The following is a 20,194-nucleotide window of genomic DNA, read 5'->3' as shown; positions in this document are numbered from 1 at the left end:
AGGCACTATTGAACCTGGTACCCTTGAACTGGGCACATTCAACCCGCCTCCCCCTGGTGCTCCCCCAAGTGTATAAAGTACCTGGTGGTGGGTGGAGAGTCCGTCTCCTTCCGTGAGCGACAAGGCGGTCGTGGCAGGTTCATAGTAGGACACAAGCTTGCCCAAATCAGTCCCTAGCAACACAGGGACTGGGAGATCCTTCATAACCCCAACAACCCTTTCTTGGACCCCTCCCACTCCCCAATCCAGCTTCACTCTGGCGTGGGCTATGTGAAAAAGGGTGCCTTCTACTCCAGTAAGGGCAAGGGATCGGCTGGAGCTGATGCTCTCCTTTGGCACAAGGTGTGAGTGAACTAACGTGATGTCAGCTCCGGTGTCTCGGAATCCGGTGACAACTTTGCCGTTCACTCTAACAAGTTGCTGCTGGTCGGTTCGGTCGCGGATTTCCTTTCCGCGGGCAAACAGGACAAAATCTGATGATCCAGGCTGTGGTTCGCTGGCGGGTTGCCTCTGCTGTGGGTGAGGTGCAGGTGATGCAGATGATCCAGGTGCTGGTGGTGTCTGTCTCCGCTCCGGACAGTCGAATTTCATGTGTCCGGGCTGGCGGCAGTAGTGACAGATGACCTCTCCAGGCGCTGCAGGCCTGGGTGCAGCAGCTGCGCTGGGTGGCCTCTGTGGCGGACGGCTCACAGGGGCAGGAGGGTCTGCCGAGGTATTGGGCTGACCTCCTCTCCAGCTGGATGGAACAGTTCTGCGGGTATCAGCCACCCGGGTAGTTGCAAAAGTCTCCGCAAGGTCTGCAGCGACAGTGGCTGAAGCCGGCCTGCGTTCTAACACAAACTGTCGTACATCAGCAGGGCAAATGTTCAGAAATTGTTCCAGGACTATCAAGTCCTCCAGGACGCCATAAGACCCTTTGGTGAGGCCTAGAGTCCACTGCCGGAGTGTGGTAAGCAAGCTGCTGACCACATCTCGGTACGAGTCAGAAGATTTTTTCTGCCAGGCCCTGAACTTTTTCCGATAGGCTTCTGGCGTCAGCTGGTACTTAGTAATGATAGCGTCTTTTATAGCAGCATAATCATTATCCTTTTCCGCAGGCAATTCTGCGAAAGCATCAAGCGCTTTGTAGCGCAGCAAAGGTGTCAGATGTCTGGCCCACTGGTCTGGGGACAGACGATACTGACGGCATGCTTTTTCAAAAGACCGCAAAAACAAGTCAATGTCAGTGTCTTTTTCAATATTAGCAAATTTAAATTTTGCACTTACGGGTGCTGCAGCTCCTTCAGCAGGGAGGCTGGGCGGTGAACTCCGGCTGGCCTGTTGCACTTTTGCCATGTTTAGCTCATGCTGCCGTTGGAGCTCCCGTTCCGTAGCAGCCGCTTGCCGCTCCCGTTCCTCCCGCATTTGGCGCTCTGTCCGCGCTTCTGCAGATTGGCGCTCCTCACGCATGTACTGCAGGTACTTGTCCAGGTCAGTGTCCATCAGCTTTTGTAACGCCTGCTGCATTAGCGGATCAGTACAAACGGACAGTCCAGTACTGGCCAGTTCCGGGCGAGTACTGTCAGAAACTCTGGGATTGGGGTCCACACTGACATTCTCCGGCGTAACTGTTGATGCAGGGCCCTCAGGATGCACAACCTCTGTACGGTCAGGAGTCTCAGTCTCTGGTTCCCCTCGATTGTCAGATGGGCTGGTATCCACTTCAGCGGACACTCCCGGCTCCCGCAGTTGCTGGGTATCCCATTGAAACAATTCCGTTACCAGGTCCTGTTGTTTCTTGCGGCCGACATCAATGCCTCTCTCTTGGCAAAGATTTTGCAGGTCCGCCAGGCCCATTTTCTTGTAGTTCCCGGACATTTCCATGCCAAATAAAATAAAACTTTTGGGGAGGGGTACTGGCTACACAGTCTCTCTGTATATATAAAAAATATATTGCCTTCCAGCTACACCAACGAATTAGTTCGTTTCTCGATAGCGCTAGCGCTATCGTAGATACTTTCAGCACAACACAGATCCCACCCGCTGCCACCACTGTCACAGGAGCCCTCGTGGCTGACCGCACTTAGCCTTCTAAACGGTGCCAGCGCACAGATCGTGCGAACTCTGGTCGCAGTCAATGCGCAGGAACCGTTAAGAATTAGCCGCAGACAACTCAGAAGGGAGCCTGTGAGATATGGGTGATTACAACGTCACCCACTGGTTCATGGGATTTGCCACCACCACTGGTATGGGCCAGTGGACCCGATTTACTGACTGACTAATCCTGCGAATAAAACGGTTAAACACACGATATTCTGTCTAGCCAACAACAAACAGTAGCGTATCTTCAGAGACACGGGATCACTTCTGTGTGTGTGCTGATAAGTAGGGTAGCGGAAAGTGAATGACTTGGAGAAAGTCGTTTATTCACGCAATATAAATAATTAATATATACAGACAATTATTAAAATCAACAATCGTTAAGACAGTAATAACCAGTAAGAAAATAAAAGAAGGGAGAAAAATACTTAGTAGGTGGAAAGAGGTCCTTTAGTGGGAAAACTTGTAAAGTCCTTGGTTTCAATCAAAGTCCAGAGTTCAGACCAGGCAGATGCCAGCATATCCTCAAGCTGGCATAAATGAGTTCAAGATGTTTCAGAATGGAGGACACTGAGTTTTAGTCCTCAGCCATTCTTATGCCCCTGCTTCAGTAGGAGGGAGTGAGGGCGGGGAGCTATACACCTCCTTCAAAGATGAGATGAGCCCTCCTCTTGTACTGGGGCTAGAAATCATATCTACCCATATATGGGCTCTATCTCACAGAACCGTACAGGTCAGGGCAGATTTATTAACATTTTCAGGTCTGTCTCGATTTACCCAGCGCCCTGATACCAGACATGAGGGGTGGGACCCCTGCGGTATCATCAGGGCATTTTGAGACTGCCTAACTGGTAGTCCTTACCTCAGAATGTTCTGAAACTTCCTCAGAACCAGCACCGGGGCTCATGCTACCCTTCCCCCACGTTTGGCACTGCTGCCACCTTAGGAACCCCAGAAATATGACAGATCTGGGAAGTTATAGATATGGCTATGAGACAGAGGTTATTCCCAGGCAAAGGCTTCTTTGAAGTTTGGGGCAGCCAGCTAGGTGTCATCTCCCCTGCAGTGAGGGAGCCAGTGGGTCTGGCTTTCCCCCCAGCTAGATTGCTTCTGCCAGGATGCTTGTCACCTTGTACCTGATGGATGGCCATCAGCACAGCTTGAAGCCAGGGCCCTCCAGGGCAGATTAGGCTCATTAGCATATCAAAAGAGCCATCCTGCAGTTAAGGTGATGCTATTCCTCTGCTAAGAAGGGACTGCAGACCTCCTACACAATAAATCCAGATTGTACCGATTTGAAGCGCAATCGACGCAGGAATCGAGTGCGATCGTTCTTTTTTTCACGGGCGGTTCCAGGACGCGCCTGCGTCCCCGCAATCGTCCGTGACACTGAGTATTTCTATTCCCTACTTTATTAGCAGTAAAAAAAACTGCTTAGATCATTTCCAGCTTTCTGGGCCTGCTGTTGATGGCATCCTCTGCAAAGTGGCTCCAATCCTGCATTTCATGCACACTGCAATGACTCCTCCAGAAGGAGTAGAGGAAGATATCTTGCTCACTGCTAGATCCACACATTTGGGTGGATTTTGGTGAAGTAAAAAGGGGTAACCAGGAGAAGAAGGCTTGCTTGCCAATCTTATGGAAAAATTTTCACCTTGTTTGATGACAGAAACAGATGACAAGCAAATTACCGTTTCTTCTAAACCACATATTATGATAATATGCAAATAGATCTGCCATTTGAGTAAATGTAAATAATTATCCCTCACAAGATTTTCTGCCTTTTTTTTTTACTTATTTTTAAATCCTTGCTAATTAAGAGTATGCAGAGCAAATCAGATTTCTGATTTATGCATGTGTGGGACAAGTGTGTGATATTTCTATGGCAACAGCGTGTGCATACGAGTGTGGGTGTATGTGTGCATATGCTGGCTGGATGAGGGTCTCCTGGACTGCGGTATTAATAGAATCATAAGAAACAGTTACAGAAAGTTCTGCATGCATATCAGTAGAAGCTTCTTGGCAACGTGCTGTGCTGTCAGGAAGAATGTTGCTGTCAAGAAGAATATATTGTAAATATGCCAGAGAACAGCATCATTAAAACTGAACCACATTAAAAACTGTAAGATGCTCATTTTAAAACCCTAGGAAAAGCTTACCATTACCCGTAATTTTTTAAACTGTCGGTTTGTAAGTAGATAATATGGGAGTTACTGGAGCACTACCGGGAAGGATCTACATTAGAAGTAGCAGTTAAAGTTCCCAGACTCTTTCTCCCCACAACTGCCACTATACACAGTATATGGCTGAATTCACACTATACCGGATGAAAAACTGATTCTGTATAATTTGATCTGTTTTCATCGATCAGTTTCTTATGTACCTAGCATAAGAAACTGATCGATGAAAACAGATCAGATTATACAGAATCAGTTTTTCATCCGGTATAGTGTGAATTCAGCCATATACTGTGTATTGTGGCAGTTGTGGGGAGAAAGAGTCTGGGAACTTTACCACAATGAACTGATCTATATCTTGTTTTTTCCGCCACCAATTAGGCTTTCTTTGGGTGGGGTTAACTGCTACTTCTAATGTAGATCCATCTAATGTAGGTACACACCATACAATTTTCTGTTAGATTTTATCTTAGATTTACCTGCCAGATAGCTTTTTTCCATGTTGTAGGTAAATCTAACAGAAAATTGTATGGTGTGTACCTAGCATTACATTGTGCATCAGTTTTTTTCATCTGGTTTTCCAATCCCTTCATTTGTGTGAAGAAACGCGGAAAAGCCGCCGCTTCTCAGGGTGAGGCGGCTGTTTCCGCGTCCAGCATGGCGTCACAACGCGGAAAAACCGCTGCATGCCGCATAGGCAGAGCGGCGGAATCCGCATTGGGAACTGCGGAATCCACATTGGGAACGGCGGAATCCGCATTGGAAGCGGCGGAATCCGCATTGGAGGCGGCGAACTTGCCGCATGGCAGTGTCCCTGACAAGGGGGTTGAGCGTGGGGAAGCCGTCGCTGGTGTAGTGAGCGGTGCGGCGGCTCCCGCGCTCAGTTCACTGGATACATTGCAAGACAGTTCTGGTGTGGCTGGGACTGATAGTCCACCAAGATTCAGAGTGACACGCGCGCGCGCACAGAGGCAGAGCTTATATGACAGCCAGAAGTGAGTCAGCTGACCAGGCTGGTCAGCTGACATTTTCTACACCTCTCATTGGTCCAGCACTTAGGGAGGGGCCTGGAGAGTGTTCTGGTATATATACTGCTGGCTGTTCAGTTGCTGGTTGTCTGGCGTTGCGATCACTATGTGGTAGCACGCAGACCTGAGTCAGATCCGAAAGTGTACCGGGACCAGCTGGAGCTGTAATCCTACACTTAGCTAGAGATTGTTGATAGTTTAAAGTACTAGTTTGATTGTGATTATCTGTTATGACCTTCTGCCTGCCTGACCATTCTCCTGAACTCTGATCCTGTACTTTGTCATTCTGATACTCTGTTGCCGAACCCCGGCTTGTCCTTAGACTCTGCATCTGCCTTCTGATTGTGTACCTCGATATTTCTGATACCCTGTTGCCGAACCCTGCCTGTACTTTAGACTCCTCCTTGCCTTCTGAATCTGTACTTTGTGTTATGAAAGTGTACCGTTGACCATTCCACTGAGGAAAAGAGCCTTCCGAGTGCAGAGTCTAAGTGACCACGGGTCTTCACCAGAGCACCCCAGGAGGGGGTGATGGGCCGCAACCCCTAGTGGGTTACGGACTACTTAGCTGCCTAGTGCCCACCAGGTTGCACCCGAGAAAGACTCCAACAGTGGTCAGGAGAACAGATGACACCTCGATGTGGAGGCTGGATGGTTGACTGAGGATCCGGTAACAGGCTGAGGTCAGGGCAGGCGGCAAATGTTCAGATCCGGTAACAAGCTGAGGTCAGGGCAGGCGGCAATCCAGGAGAGTCAGGGACGAGCCAAGGGTCAAAGCCGGGTAGATCAGATCAGGAATAGTCGAGAAACAGGCCGGGTCGGTAACGAATCAATCAGGAAACGAACAGAGCTTCAGGCTATCTCACACACTAGCTGACAGAGGAATCAGCGTGGAGTGCTGTGAGTCCTTGCCTTTTATACTGAAGGAGGGCTGACCTTCCAATTGAAGTGCGCGCCACGCATGCGTACTAACGGCCGAAAAGGCCAGCGCATGCGTACTGCCATCTTGACGCATGCATACTCTTGTCCGCCAGGAATGGTGCATGCGTACTCTGTTTGCCCACAGTCGCGGCTTGTACTTCCGCCCTTCCAGCCACCGGCAACCACCATGATGACGCGTCAGTACGCGTTCCTCCACACGGACCACCCGGAAGTGCTGGCCTCCGATGGAACACGGAGTATCGTGCCTCCTGCCCCAGTGAGGCCCATCTGGACTGCGGATCCCCGAAGGATGCTAAGGCCATCAACCCACCGACTTGTGGTAAGATTTCCGCGTGATCCTGACATTGCCCCCCCCCTTAAGGGCAGTCTCCGAATGACCTCTGGCTTAGGTTTTCCTGGATTACTTTTATGAAACAGATTAATTAATCTTGGAGCGTGAATATTTGAGATGGGTTCCCAAGAATTTTCCTCCACTCCAAACCCCTTCCATTTAATTAAATACTGCAACTTTCCAGATCGTCTTCGGGAATCCAATATTTTCTCAACCTCGAATTCCTCCGTACCTTCTATCAGAATGGGTTGAGGTGGACCAGCAGGTGCCCTTCCTGATAAATCTGGAGTAAATCTTTTAAAACAAGATACATGAAACACTGGATGTATTTTCAGGGATTCCGGTAAGGTAAGTTTGAATGCAACAGTATTAATTCTTTTTTCAATAGCAAATGGGCCTATGTATTTGGGACTCAACTTTTTGGAAGGACATCGGAGTTTGAGATTAGTAGTTGCCAGCCAAACTAATTCTCCTGGCGTGAATTCTGGACTCTTCCTCCTTCTCCTGTCTGCCTGCTCCTTCATTCTCCCTTGGGTTTGCTGCAACACTGTTTGAATGACTTCAAAGTTTTCCTTCATCCTGGTAAGTCTCTCCTGAACTTCAGGGACTGAGATCTCTCCCAATTCTCCAGGAATACTAGTAGGATGGAACCCGTAATTTAAAAAAAATGGAGTTTGCTTCGTGGATGAATGTACAGTATTGTTAAAGGAAAATTTGGCCATTGGTAAAAGCGAAACCCAGTCATCTTGGGTAGCTGAGGAAAAACATCTAAGATATTGCTCCAGCACCTGGTTGACCCTCTCAGTCTGCCCATTGGATTCGGGATGATAACCCGAGGATAATGACACCTGAATTCCTAATTGTGAACAGCGCTCTTTCCAAAATTTGGACGTGAATTGAACACCTCTATCCGAGACAATGTCAGAAGGCAATCCGTGTAGTTTAACTATTTCCTGCAAGAAAGTCTGGGCGGTGAGAGCTGCAGAAGGAAGTTTCTTCAGGGGAATGAAATGCACCATCTTTGAGAATCTGTCTACTACGACCAGAATTTTAGTGAACCCTTGAGAGGGAGGAAGTTCGACTATGAAGTCCAAGGAGATTTTTTCCCAAGGGCAGGAGGGTATAGGGAGCGGAGAAAGTAGTCCCCAGGGTCGTACCCTTGGTGTTTTAGCACGTGCACAGATCAAACATGAGTCTACAAATTGCTTACAATCTTTTGACATTTCCGGCCACCAGAATTTTCTTTGGAGGAGATCCAGTGTCTTTTTAAATCCATAGTGTCCTGCCAATTTATAGTCGTGATTCCATTGAAGAACAGTGGTGCGAAGGTTGTCAGGTACAAAGATCTTCTCATCTTTATAAAAGATTCCATCCTTAGGAGTTAGTTGAGCTTTCACATCTGCAGGTAACACAGTGGATGCTTGCTGAAGTTGTTCCTTCAACTCATGGAGAAGAAGAAGGAAGTTGTGGCTGGAAAGAATGGTGTCGGGTGGTTCACATGAACCCCCTTCTATATCGTCGGGGAACATTCTAGACAAGGCGTCAGGTTTGCTATTCTTTGAACCTGGTCGATAAGTCACATGGAATTCAAACCGAGAAAAGAATAACGCCCACCTGGCTTGACGAGGCTTCAATCTCTTGGCTGTTCGGAGGTATTCAAGATTTTTATGATCTGTGAATATTAAAATTGGGTGTTGTGCTCCTTCTAATAGATATCTCCATTCTTCCAAAGCTGATTTAATGGCCAGTAATTCTTTATCCCCAATGTCGTAATTCTTTTCCGCTGGGCTGAGTTTTCTCGAAAAGAAAGCAATAGGATGTAACAGACTCTTGGGACCGAAACGTTGGGAAATAATAGCGCCTATGGCAAAGGCGGAGGCATCAACTTCAACAACAAAAGGTAGTGATGGGTCAGCATGGTGAAGGATAGGAGCAGATGTAAACAGCTGTTTTAATTTGTCAAATGCAGATTGTGCTACCTGGTTCCACTGGAAAGTTTGATTTTGTCTAGTTAGTTGAGTAATTGGAAGAACTACGGAGGAAAGATTTTTTATAAACTTGCGATAAAAATTAGCAAACCCTAAAAATCTTTGCACTCCTTTTTTATCAACAGGAACCGGCCAGTCAAGGATTGCTGAAATCTTTTTCTGATCCATGGAGATTCCTTGAGGAGAGATCTGAAGACCCAGAAATTGAATTTCTTCTTTATGGAATTCACACTTTTCTGGTTTTGCATACAGTCCATGAACTCTGAGCCTACCTAATATTTTCTTCACATGACCCTGATGCTCCTCCAGAGATGATGAAAACACAAGGATGTCATCCAAGTACACCACCATAAACACATCCAGGAAATCTCGGAAGATATCATTAACGAAATGTTGGAAGGTTGCTGGGGCATTGCATAGGCCGAATGGCATCACCAAGTATTCATAGTGGCCAAAGCGGGAACGGAAGGCCGTTTTCCATTCGTCCCCCTCTCTTATCCGTACAAGGTTATAAGCTCCCCTTAAGTCGAGTTTTGAGAAAATCTTGGCAGATCGTAATCTCTGAAATAGATCGGTAATTAGTGGTAGAGGGTACCGATTTTTGACAGTCACTTTATTAAGTTCTCGATAATCGATGCAAGGTCTTAAGGATCCATCTTTTTTTTCCACAAAAAATATTCCTGCACCAGCTGAGGAGGTAGAAGGTCGGATAAATCCTTTCTTTAAATTTTCATCCATGTAATCCTTGAGAGTGGAAAGTTCAGGTTCAGACAGAGAGTAGAGGTGACCGAAAGGAATTTCTGCTCCTGGTCGAAGTTCAATTGGACAATCATAAATACGATGGGGCGGTAACTGGTCAGCACCTCTTTTGTCGAAGACATCCAGGAATTCATGATACGCAGCAGGTATTAAACTCTGTTTCTTGACTTCTAGACAGAGGATTGGTCCGCAGGAAGGGAGACAATGATTTCTACAATAATCAGATTCAAAGGAAACACTCTGCTTAGTCCAGTTAATTTTAGGATTATGGGTCTGTAACCATGGCATTCCCAAAATAATTGGAAATAAAGGGGAGCAGATCAGGTTGAAACATATATATTCCTGATGGTGATGGTTGGTTGTAACCAGAAGAGGCATGGTCTCTTGAGTGATGGGACCCGAATTGATGGGAGAGCCATCCGCTAACTGGATGGGAAGAGCTTGTTCCTTGTCTCGGAGAGGGAGATTACGTTTCTGGGCGAGGGATGAGTCTATGAAGCAGGAACAGGCCCCAGAATCCAGGATGGCTTTAATCTCGTTGATTCCTCCTGGCCCCTGAAGAGACAAAAGCAAAGGTACATGAGTGAACGAAGGGATCCCTGAGAACTCATGTCCTGATTCCAGTAATGAAGTCTTACCCGAGGGTCTTATGGGACAAGTTTGTCTGAAATGTCCAGAGGCTCCGCAGTAGAGACAGAGGCGGGAAGTAATCCGACGTTGTCGTTCCTCAGTGGAAAGAGATGGTCTGGCCAAGCCTATTTGCATAGGTTCCGTATCATCCCCAGTGCTGGCAGTAACTCCGGAGGGAACTGAAGAAACTTGGCCGGAAGAAACATAAGGTCCAAAGGGAACAGTGACTTCAGTCCTTTCCAATCTTCTCTCTCTTAGTCGTCTATCAATCTGTATCGACAGGGCAGTCAGATCTTTAAGAGTTGCAGGGACACCAACCCGTGCTATCTCGTCTTTTAACTGGTCCGATAAACCTTTACGGAACTGGAACCTCAGAGCCGCGTCGTTCCACTGGGTATCGGCCTCCCACCGCCTGAAGTCAGACACTTATTCCTCTACCGGGCGTCTACCCTGACGTAGAGTTTGGAGTGCTGCTTCGGCGGAGGCTGCCCGACCCGGATCATCATAAAGTTCCGCTAGAGCATCAAAGAGAGCTTGAACAGTCTTCACCGAGTCCTGACCCTGCTCCATCATCCGGAGGGCCCAGGCTTGAGGTTCTCCTTGCAGAAGAGATATGATGACTCCAACTTGGGTGGCTTCTGAGGAATAGGTTCTGGGTTGTAGAGAGAAGAACAGTTGGCAAGCACTCTTGAATAGTCAGAATTTGCTCCTATCTCCGGAAAACCGATCTGGCAATAGAAGTTTGGGTTCCGGGGCTGGAGTAGTCAGAGTGATGTTTTGAGCGGCGGGCTGAACTGGCACAGGGTTGACTGCAAGACCTTGTACTTGAACTTGTAGTTGTTGGTATCCTTGCTCAATCTTCTGAACTGAGATTGTTAAGTTAGCAATTTGTTGACATAGCTGGTCTATTGGAGATACTCCTCCAGAGGCGTCCATTATGGCTGATTCCTTCTGGTATGAAAGTGTACCGTTGACCGTTCCACTGAGGAAAAGAGCCTTCCGAGTGCAGAGTCTAAGTGACCACGGGTCTTCACCAGAGTACCCCAGGAGGGGGTGATGGGCCGCAACCCCTAGTGGGTTACGGACTACTTAGCTGCCTAGTGCCCACCAGGTTGCACCCGAGAAAGACTCCAACAGTGGTCAGGAGAACAGATGACACCTCGATGTGGAGGCTGGATGGTTGACTGAGGATCCGGTAACAGGCTGAGGTCAGGGCAGGCGGCAAATGTTCAGATCCGGTAACAAGCTGAGGTCAGGGGAGGCGGCAGAGGTTCAGATCCGGTAACAGGCTGAGGTCAGGGCAGGCGGCAATCCAGGAGAGTCAGGGACGAGCCAAGGGTCAAAGCCGGGTAGATCAGATCAGGAATAGTCGAGAAACAGGCCGGGTCGGTAACGAATCAATCAGGAAACGAACAGAGCTTCAGGCTATCTCACACACTAGCTGACAGAGGAATCAGCGTGGAGTGCTGTGAGTCCTTGCCTTTTATACTGAAGGAGGGCTGGCCTTCCAATTGAATTGCGCGCCACGCATGCGTACTAACGGCCGCAAAGGCCAGCGCATGCGTACTGCCATCTTGACGCATGCGTACTCTTGTCCGCCAGGAATGGCGCATGCGTACTCTGTTTGCCCACAGTCGCGGCTTGTACTTCCGCCCTTCCAGCCACCGGCAACCACCATGATGACGCGTCAGTACGCGTTCCTCCACACGGACCACCCGGAAGTGCTGGCCTCCGATGGAACACGGAGTATCGTGCCTCCTGCCCCAGTGAGGCCCATCTGGACTGCGGATCCCCGGAGGATGCTAAGGCCATCAACCCACCGACTTGTGGTAAGATTTCCGCGTGATCCTGACACTTTGTCTGTCCGTGTGGTTTCGACCTGATCTGTCCGACCTCGAGAACCGACCTTACTGTTAGAGGCGGTTCCCAGTCCTGATAGTGACACTTCCTCTTGAGTGTCACTCTCGTTCTGTCATTCCTTCTCTCAGCCTGACTCCTCCCTCCGGGAGAGTCCAGAAGGAATTGTGCAGTACTCCTTACTGCTCTGAGGCTCAGTCCTCTCATTATTACTGTTTGCACCAAACACTCTACTCAGGTGTCCAGAGGTTAGCTTGTATATCTGATTATCGGTGATACTGCAGATCATCAATAATCGGCTATATATCTGTATTGCCAGTGATACTGCAGATCACCGGTAATCAGATCCTCTCTGTGTTACACCGATCGTTACAGAACGCCAGACCCAAAAAATAGATGGACGCACGCGCTGACCCTCTGGGTGTGCTTGCCACTTCGGTGGATAACATCCATCAAGCACTGGGCCAGCACAAAGCATTAATTGATGCCCTATCAGGCTCTGTACGAACCCTCCAGACGTCAGTTGATGAGGTGCGATCCCCTCCTAGTGATGACTTACGTATGCCCGTACCTGATAAATTTTCCGGCCACAAGTCTGACTTCCGGAATTTTAAGAGTAGAGTGTTATCGTATTTCGACTTAAGACCCCGATCCTCGGGAACTGAGACCCAACGGGTCATATTTATTAAAACCTTGCTTTCTGGTGACTCCCAGACCTGGGCGTACAATTTACCCACCGGTGACTCAGCCCTTACCTCTGTGGAGGAATTCTTTAAAGCCATGTCAGTAATTTACGACGATCCGGACCTTGTCTCGACTTCTGAGCAGAAGCTCAAGCTTTTGCGTCAGGGCAAAGGTCCGGTCGAAGATTATGCGGCTGAATTTAGAAGGTGGTCAGTTACAGCCAGGTGGGACACCTATGCCCTGTTGGATTGTTTTCTGACAGGGTTGTCTGATGAGGTCTCCGACCTGATGTTAAGTCAGCCCGAGCCCAGAACGGTCGATGAGGCCATTTCTGCGGCCATCCGAATTGACCGCAGGCTGCGCCACCAAGAACAGATCAGGGGTAGTCATCGCGTCAGAGTGGTATCTTACACTGCACCTCAAGTAGCATCACCTCCCTCAGTCTCATCTGCTCCAGTCTTGTCTCCACCCGAGCCTATGCAGATAGGTCGATCGAAATTGCCCCAACAAGCCGGGAGACTAGCTTGCCTAGGAGTAGTGGGGGGTGACAACCTAGGCACACAATTCTCACCCCTTAAGGAAAAAAGGTTGCTTCTCCCTTGTAGGATTACATGGGATAACAAGTCTGTAGCCACTGAGGCTTTTATTGATTCTGGCTCAGCGGCTAATTTTATGAATTATGAATTTTCTCAGAATTTGGGTATTCCTCTCACCCCAGTGAGACCTTCCATTCAAGTCACGGCAGTGGACGATTCTCCCCTGCAACAGAATCATTCCTTGTCACAGACCCCAGAGGTGAAGGTCACTATAGGGGTGCTGCATGGGGAACAATTACAGTTTTTTGTGTTACATATGTCAACCTCCACTATCATCCTAGGCATGCCGTGGTTACAGGTCCATTCACCACAGATAGACTGGGCCACGGGTCAGTTAACAACCTGGTCACCTCATTGTTTTCAGCAGTGTTTAGGGAAGCTGACGTTGGGTCAAACTAGGGTTCAGGTGGAAGGTGTACCAGACCAGTACTCTGAATATTCTGATGTGTTCTGTCCCAAAGCCGCTGATAAGTTGCCCCCACATCGCCCTTTCGACTGTCCCATCGATCTCCGTTCAGGGTGCATGCCTCCCCGGGGCCATTTGTACAATCTATCTGGGCCCGAAAAATTGGCCATGCAAGTTTATATTCGTGAAAATTTGGCCAAGGGTTTCATTCGCCCGTCCCGGTCGCCTGCTGGAGCAGGTTTCTTCTTTGTTAAGAAGAAAGACGGAGGTCTGCGGCCTTGCATTGATTACCGGGGCCTGAATAAGATTACGGTGAAGAATCGTTATCCGCTTCCCCTAATTGACGACTTATTCATGATGAGTGGAAGACGGCCTTTAATACGCCCGACGGGCATTACGAGTATTTAGTGATGCCCTTCGGGCTATGCAATGCGCCAGCCGTTTTTCAGGAGCTTATCAATGAGGTCTTCAGGGAGGTGTTGGGGAGATTCGTTCTAGTATACCTAGATGATATACTTATTTTCTCCAACAACCTCTCTGAGCATAGGGTTCATGTTAAGTTTGTGTTGGATAAATTAGGCGGAATCAGCTTTACGCCAAACTGGAAAAATGTATATTTGAGGTAACATCTGTCGCCTTTCTGGGGTATATAATTTCCACCTCAGGCCTGTCCATGGACCCTGCCAAAGTCTCCGCTGTTCTGGAATGGCCGCAGCCAGTGGGGTTGAAGTCTTTACAGCAGTTTTTAGGCTTTGCGAATTATAATAGAAGGTTCATAAAGGGGTATTCCACGGTCATTGCACCCCTCACCTGTCTTACGAAAAAAGGGGCAGATACCACCCACTGGTCTTCTGAAGCATTAAGTGCATTTTCCACTTTAAAAGATTTGTTTTGTTCCGCACCGATCCTGAGACATGTAGACCTCTTATCCGTTTATTGTTGAGGTAGATGCCTCGGAGGTTGGGGTAGGGGCTGTGCTGTCTTAGCGGTCAGGGTTGCAGGGAAGGCTACACTCTTGTGCTTATTTCTCTCGTAGGTTCTCTCCGGCAGAGAGAAACTACGATATAGGCAACAGAGAGCTCCTAGCCATTAAACTTGCCTTTGAGGAGTGGCGTCACTGGCTGGAAGGAGCAGAACATACGATTACTGTATATACGGATCACAAGAATTTAGAATACATCGAGGGGGCTAAGAGACTAAGTCCCCGTCAGGCTCGATGGTCTTTATTTTTTTCGAGGTTCAGATTCGTAATTACGTATACCCCGAGTAGCAAGAACATTAAGGCAGATGCCCTGTCCAGGTGCTTTAAGCTGGAGACCGCACAGCCCTCTGCCCCAGAGACCATTATCCCACAGAATTTGGTGCTAGCAGTAACAGAGACTTGGGAAGACTGGACAGAGACCTTGAGTCCTTTTCAGCAGGATGTCCCTGATGGGAAGCCTGAGGGGGTTTTATTTGTGACTCTGCCATTCCGTCTCCAGGTGCTACAGATGTTCCATTCACACAAGAATGCGGGACATCCCGGGGCATCTAGAACGCAGGATCTTGTGGCCAGGTGTGCTTGGTGGCCTTCTCTGGCTGCTGACTGCAAATAATTTGTTAAGGAATGTGCGGTATGTGCTAAAAGCAAACCCTCTCGGCTGGCACCTGTAGGTACGTTGCAGCCTTTACCCACCCCGAGTGAACCATAGACCCACTTATCCATGGATTTTGTGGGTGAGCTTCCCAGGTGGTCAGAGGGCATGTCGGTCATTTGGGTGGTAGTCGACCGCTTCAGCAAGATGGCCCATTTTGTGCCCTTGAAAGGACTCCCCTCGGCCCAGGAATTGGCCGACTTGTTTATCATACACGTGTTCCGGCTGCACGGCATTCCGGAAAACATAGTATCCGATCGGGGAGTCCAATTTGTGTCTAGATTCTGGAGGGCATTCTGCCACCAAATGGGCATGAAGCTGTCATTTTCATCGGGCTACCACCCACAGACCAATGGTCAGACGGAGAGAGTCAACCAGTCATTGGAGCAGTTTTTGAGATGCTACGTTGCAGTGGCGCAGAATGACTGGGTCAAATTTCTGCCCTTTGCAGAATTTGCACAAAATAATTTGAAAAGTTCTTCCACCGGATTTTCTCCGTTCCAGGTAGTGTCTGGAAGATTGCCCAAATTCTCACCATTACCAGTGGCCCCCACTCCGTTTCCAGCTCTGGAGGCCTGGCAAAGGTCTTTGAAAGACATTTGGCGGATGGTGAGAGACAGTTTAGAAAAGGCGTTTCTGAGTCAGAAGGGTCAAGCTGACAAGAAACGGTCTTTGGAGTGGAGATTCCAACCAGGAGACCTGGTTTGGGTATCCACACGTCACTTGACCCTGAAACAGCCCTCAGACAAACTGGGTCCCAGATTTGTCGGTCCTTTTCCGGTAGCCAGAAAGATCAACAACGTCACTTATGCTGTAGATCTTCCGGCCAGCAGGCGGGGCGTAAGATCTTTCCACGTCTCCCTGCTTAAACCTGCAGTTCATGTGGGTCCCATTCCTCCTCCTCCTGTGATAGTGGATTATAAACCTGAGTACGAGGTAGAGAAAATATTAGACTCACGCATGGTCCAGAACTCGGTACAATATCTGGTGCATTGGAGAGGGTATGGCACCGAGGAGAGACAATGGGTACCTGGGACTCGCATGCATGCGGACGAGTTAAGGAAGGAGGAAGGAGTTTCATGCCTTATATCCCGAGAAACCTGGGAGGAGTTGTCCGGAGTCCACTCCTCGGGAGGGGGTACTGTGAAGAAACGCGGAAAAGCCGCCGCTCCTCAGGGTGAGGCGGCTGTTTCCGCGTCCAGCATGGCGTCACAACGCGGAAAAACCGCCGCATGCCGCATAGGCAGAGCAGCGGAATCCGCATTGGGAACGGCGGAATCCGCATTGGGAATGGCGGAATCCGCATTGGAAGCGGCGGAATCCGCATTGGAGGCGGCGAACTTGCCACATGGCAGTGTCCCTGACAAGGGGGTTGAGCGCGGGGAAGCCGCCGCTGGTGTAGTGAGCGGTGCGGCGGCTCCCGCGCTCAGTTCACTGGATACATTGCAAGACAGTACTGGTGTGGCTGGGACTGATAGTCCACCAAGATTCAGAGTGACACGCGCGCGCGCACAGAGGCAGAGCTTATATGACAGCCAGAAGTGAGTCAGCTGACCAGGCTGGTCAGCTGACATTTTCTACACCTCTCATTGGTCCAGCACTTAGGGAGGGGCCTGGAGAGTGTTCTGGTATATATACTGCTGGCTGTTCAGTTGCTGGTTGTCTGGCGTTGCGATCACTATGTGGTAGCACGCAGACCTGAGTCAGATCCGAAAGTGTGCCGGGACCAGCTGGAGCTGTAATCCTACACTTAGCTAGAGATTGTTGATAGTTTAAAGTACTAGTTTGATTGTGATTATCTGTTATGACCTTCTGCCTGCCTGACCATTCTCCTGAACTCTGATCCTGTACTTTGTCATTCTGATACTCTGTTGCCGAACCCCGGCTCGTCCTTAGACTCTGCATCTGCCTTCTGATTCTGTACCTCGATATTTCTGATACCCTGTTGCCGAACCCTGCCTGTACTTTAGACTCCGCCTTGCCTTCTGAATCTGTACTTTGTCTGTCCGTGTGGTTTCGACCTGATCTGTCTGACTACCGAGAACCGACCTTACTGTTAGAGGCGGTTCCCAGTCCTGATAGTGACACTTCCTCTTGAGTGTCACTCTCGTTCTGTCGTTCCTTCTCTCAGCCTGACTCCCCCCTCCGGGGGAGTCCAGAAGGATTTGTGCAGTACTCCTTACTGCTCTGAGGCTCAGTCCTCTCATTATTACTGTTTGCACCAAACACTCTACTCAGGTGTCCAGAGGTTAGCTTGTATATCTGATTATCGGTGATACTGCAGATCATCAATAATCGAGTATATATCTGTATTGCCAGTGATACTGCAGATCACCGGTAATCAGATCCTCTCTGTGTTACACCGATCGTTACAATTTGCTACCTGTTCACTGCTGCCGCCTTCCATTCACATCCTCAGCCATGGCTGCTGCCACCCATTTGGGTCCCTTCAAGCTGGAAATGCCGGTATGCCGATCTGGGCCTCGAGGTGTTTCCAGCATGCAGGGACCAGAATGGACAGAGACTGGTGAGTATCTTGCAAAAAGCACATGACTAGCCTGTGAGAACCGTTTGTTCTCACAGGCTAGCATTGATTCACTCAGCCTCCACTGCCAACTGTTGCACCCAATCAATCAGAAAAAATCATGTGGAATCCAAATGAATAGCTACATTACTAATGGACTGATGTTACTGGATCCTATTGCTTAATAGGATCAGTTCACATCCGGTCCGTTGCTAAGCAGAAACATTTTTATGCTAATGTGAAAGGAGCCTTAATAAATAGTAACTGAAACCAAAACTTGGACATGGTCAGCTTAGGTGGGGCTCATGTTATTATTACAAATTCAGTCATATGTGTGTCAAATAGCTGTTAACCCTCCTGGCGGTCTATTAAAAACCGCCAGGGGGCAGCGCAGCCGTTTTTTTTATTTTTTATTTTTTAAATCATGTAGCGAGCCTAGGGCATCCCCCCAGCCCCGCGGATCACCTCCGGCGATAGGCGATCAGGAAGTCCCGTTCAAAGAACGGGATTTCCTGGAGGGCTTTCCCCGTCGCCATGGCGACGGGGCGGGATGACGTCACCGACGTCATGACGTCTAAGGGAGACCCGATCCACCCCTTAGCGCTGCCCGGCGCTGCTAGGTCAGGCAGCGCAGGGGTCTAGGGGGCGGTGCTGTACGGCGACGCGGATGGCGGCGAATCGGCGCGGGGCGGCGGCGATCGGTATGCTGACGCAGCTAGCAAAGTGCTAGCTGCGTTCAGCAAAAAAAAAAAATACGCAGATCGGCCCAGCAGGGCCTGAGAAAACCTCCTGCACGGCTTACCCCGAACTATGTTCATTTTTTTTTATTTCTTTTCAAGAATTGCAATCAATTTTCCTGATTGATTGTAACATTCAACAAAATCTGACCAATATTCCACACATGTTTCCCCAGCTCTGAAAAAAAATGATTGACAATGCTGAATAAAAATGCTTGAGTGTGTCAATTTAAAGAAATTGACGATCTACCCTACATCACTCTGCCTTCTTTTTTAAAAAAAAAAAAGCTGGGAAATTTCTCAAACAAGTAAAAATGAAAAAGTAAAGAATTCTGTTCAACCGATTATATTTATCGAATTGCTGTAAAATTGAAGCATTTTACTGTATTGTGTGTGGCCACCGTAACAGTGATTTGAAGGGGATTAGGTGACAGATGTCAGTGGAATTAACAACATGGCCTGATAAACATTTAGTCTGTGGCATCAGGAATGGGAATCTGAAGTTTGGTAGATATCCAGCTTTGGGTAGTTTCAATGGGGTATATTCATCAAACTGTGGTAATCAGAATGCGTAAGAGTGCGTAAAGTCTTACCGCACAATGAGTAGAGCAGCATGCAATATATTATATGCAATGCATTATGCTCAACTCATCGCAGTTAACCTCAGTTTAGTAATACTGTAATTGTTGCATCTTGACATGCAGATAGGCTGGCAAGAAGTCTTGTAAGCTATGTTTTTATTTGGGAACCATAGGGGTTTTCATCCAATAGTCATTCCTTAGTCATTTCTTTTCTTTATGCTCTGTGCGCTTTGGTCGCTGCCAAAGAAGAATATTATTAGGACGTGATGTCACCTAGGCCACCACGATCTGGGATAGATGTCACCCAGTTTACTTTTTGAAATCGCTAAGCCCCACATAATAAGACCATATTTATATCTTTTCCACCCCTAGGCCAGCTTTCTTGGGGGCACATTTAATCTGCCCTCCAGTTCCAAGTTCAACCCACTCTTCCATGTTTAAAATCTACAACCAGCAATCCCCTCTCTTCGTGTACTGTTCCTTTTTGCAGATGTTTACCTCTGTCATGTGTTTTTTCCCCATTTGCAGCCTCCCTTTTCCATCTGCAGCCTCCTCTTCCATATGGAACAACCCCACTTCTTTGTCTAGCCACCCCCTACAGAGCAGCTGCCCAAGACATGGAACTTTGTGGCCTTTCCCTAAATGTGGGCTTGCTACAGAACGCTCTCTGTTTGTGAAGGCTTTGCATGCCTTCATGATTGATTTCCTCATTTCTAAGCTCACAGTTGGTTATATTAGTATAATCATAATTTTTTAAGCACTGGTGTAAAGTTGCCAATGGCAGTTTAGGCATTTTTCATTTCTTGTCCAATACTGTATCCACTAATGCAAATTCCAGTTTGTTTGCTGTTACTGTGCATCTTCTTAACTTATTCATTAATAAAATATTATTTTTTTTATATTTTGGCTTAGCTTTGATGCATGCTCTGGTGTTTGGAAATGTGACAGCAATTATCCAGCGCCTGTATGCAAGACGCTTCCTATACCACAGCCGAACTCGGGATCTTCGAGATTATATCCGTATTCATGGCATTCCCAAACCTCTGAAGCAACGTATGTTGGAGTATGTCCAGACTACGTGGGCAGTGAACAATGGCATTGACACTAATGAGGTGAGAAAACCTTAAAGTGAACCTCCGGACTAAAAATCTACTCAGCAGAACTGAAAAGGCTTGGTGTTTCTTTAACAGTTTCACAGCATCAGAACTTTGTTTTTCTTACCAAAGCATCATTTTTAACTG

The 20,194-nt window shown here is 48.2% G+C and overlaps 1 protein-coding gene across 3 annotated transcripts in view; it reads left to right on the top strand.

Annotated features, from left to right (window-relative positions):
* KCNH3 (potassium voltage-gated channel subfamily H member 3) overlaps positions 1–20,194 on the top strand; it is a 112,836-nt gene that overhangs the window by 73,886 nt on the left and 18,756 nt on the right. For all 3 annotated transcript variants that reach the window (XM_068267662.1, XM_068267661.1, XM_068267663.1), the window contains exon 10: positions 19,866–20,065. In XM_068267662.1, coding sequence (XP_068123763.1) covers positions 19,866–20,065 — 200 coding nt within the window. The remainder of the gene's footprint in view (positions 1–19,865; positions 20,066–20,194) is intronic.

Source organism: Hyperolius riggenbachi, chromosome 2 (genome assembly GCF_040937935.1).
Source record: "Hyperolius riggenbachi isolate aHypRig1 chromosome 2, aHypRig1.pri, whole genome shotgun sequence".
NCBI lineage: Eukaryota > Metazoa > Chordata > Amphibia > Anura > Hyperoliidae > Hyperolius > Hyperolius riggenbachi.
This window is presented reverse-complemented; position numbering and strand designations above follow the sequence as displayed.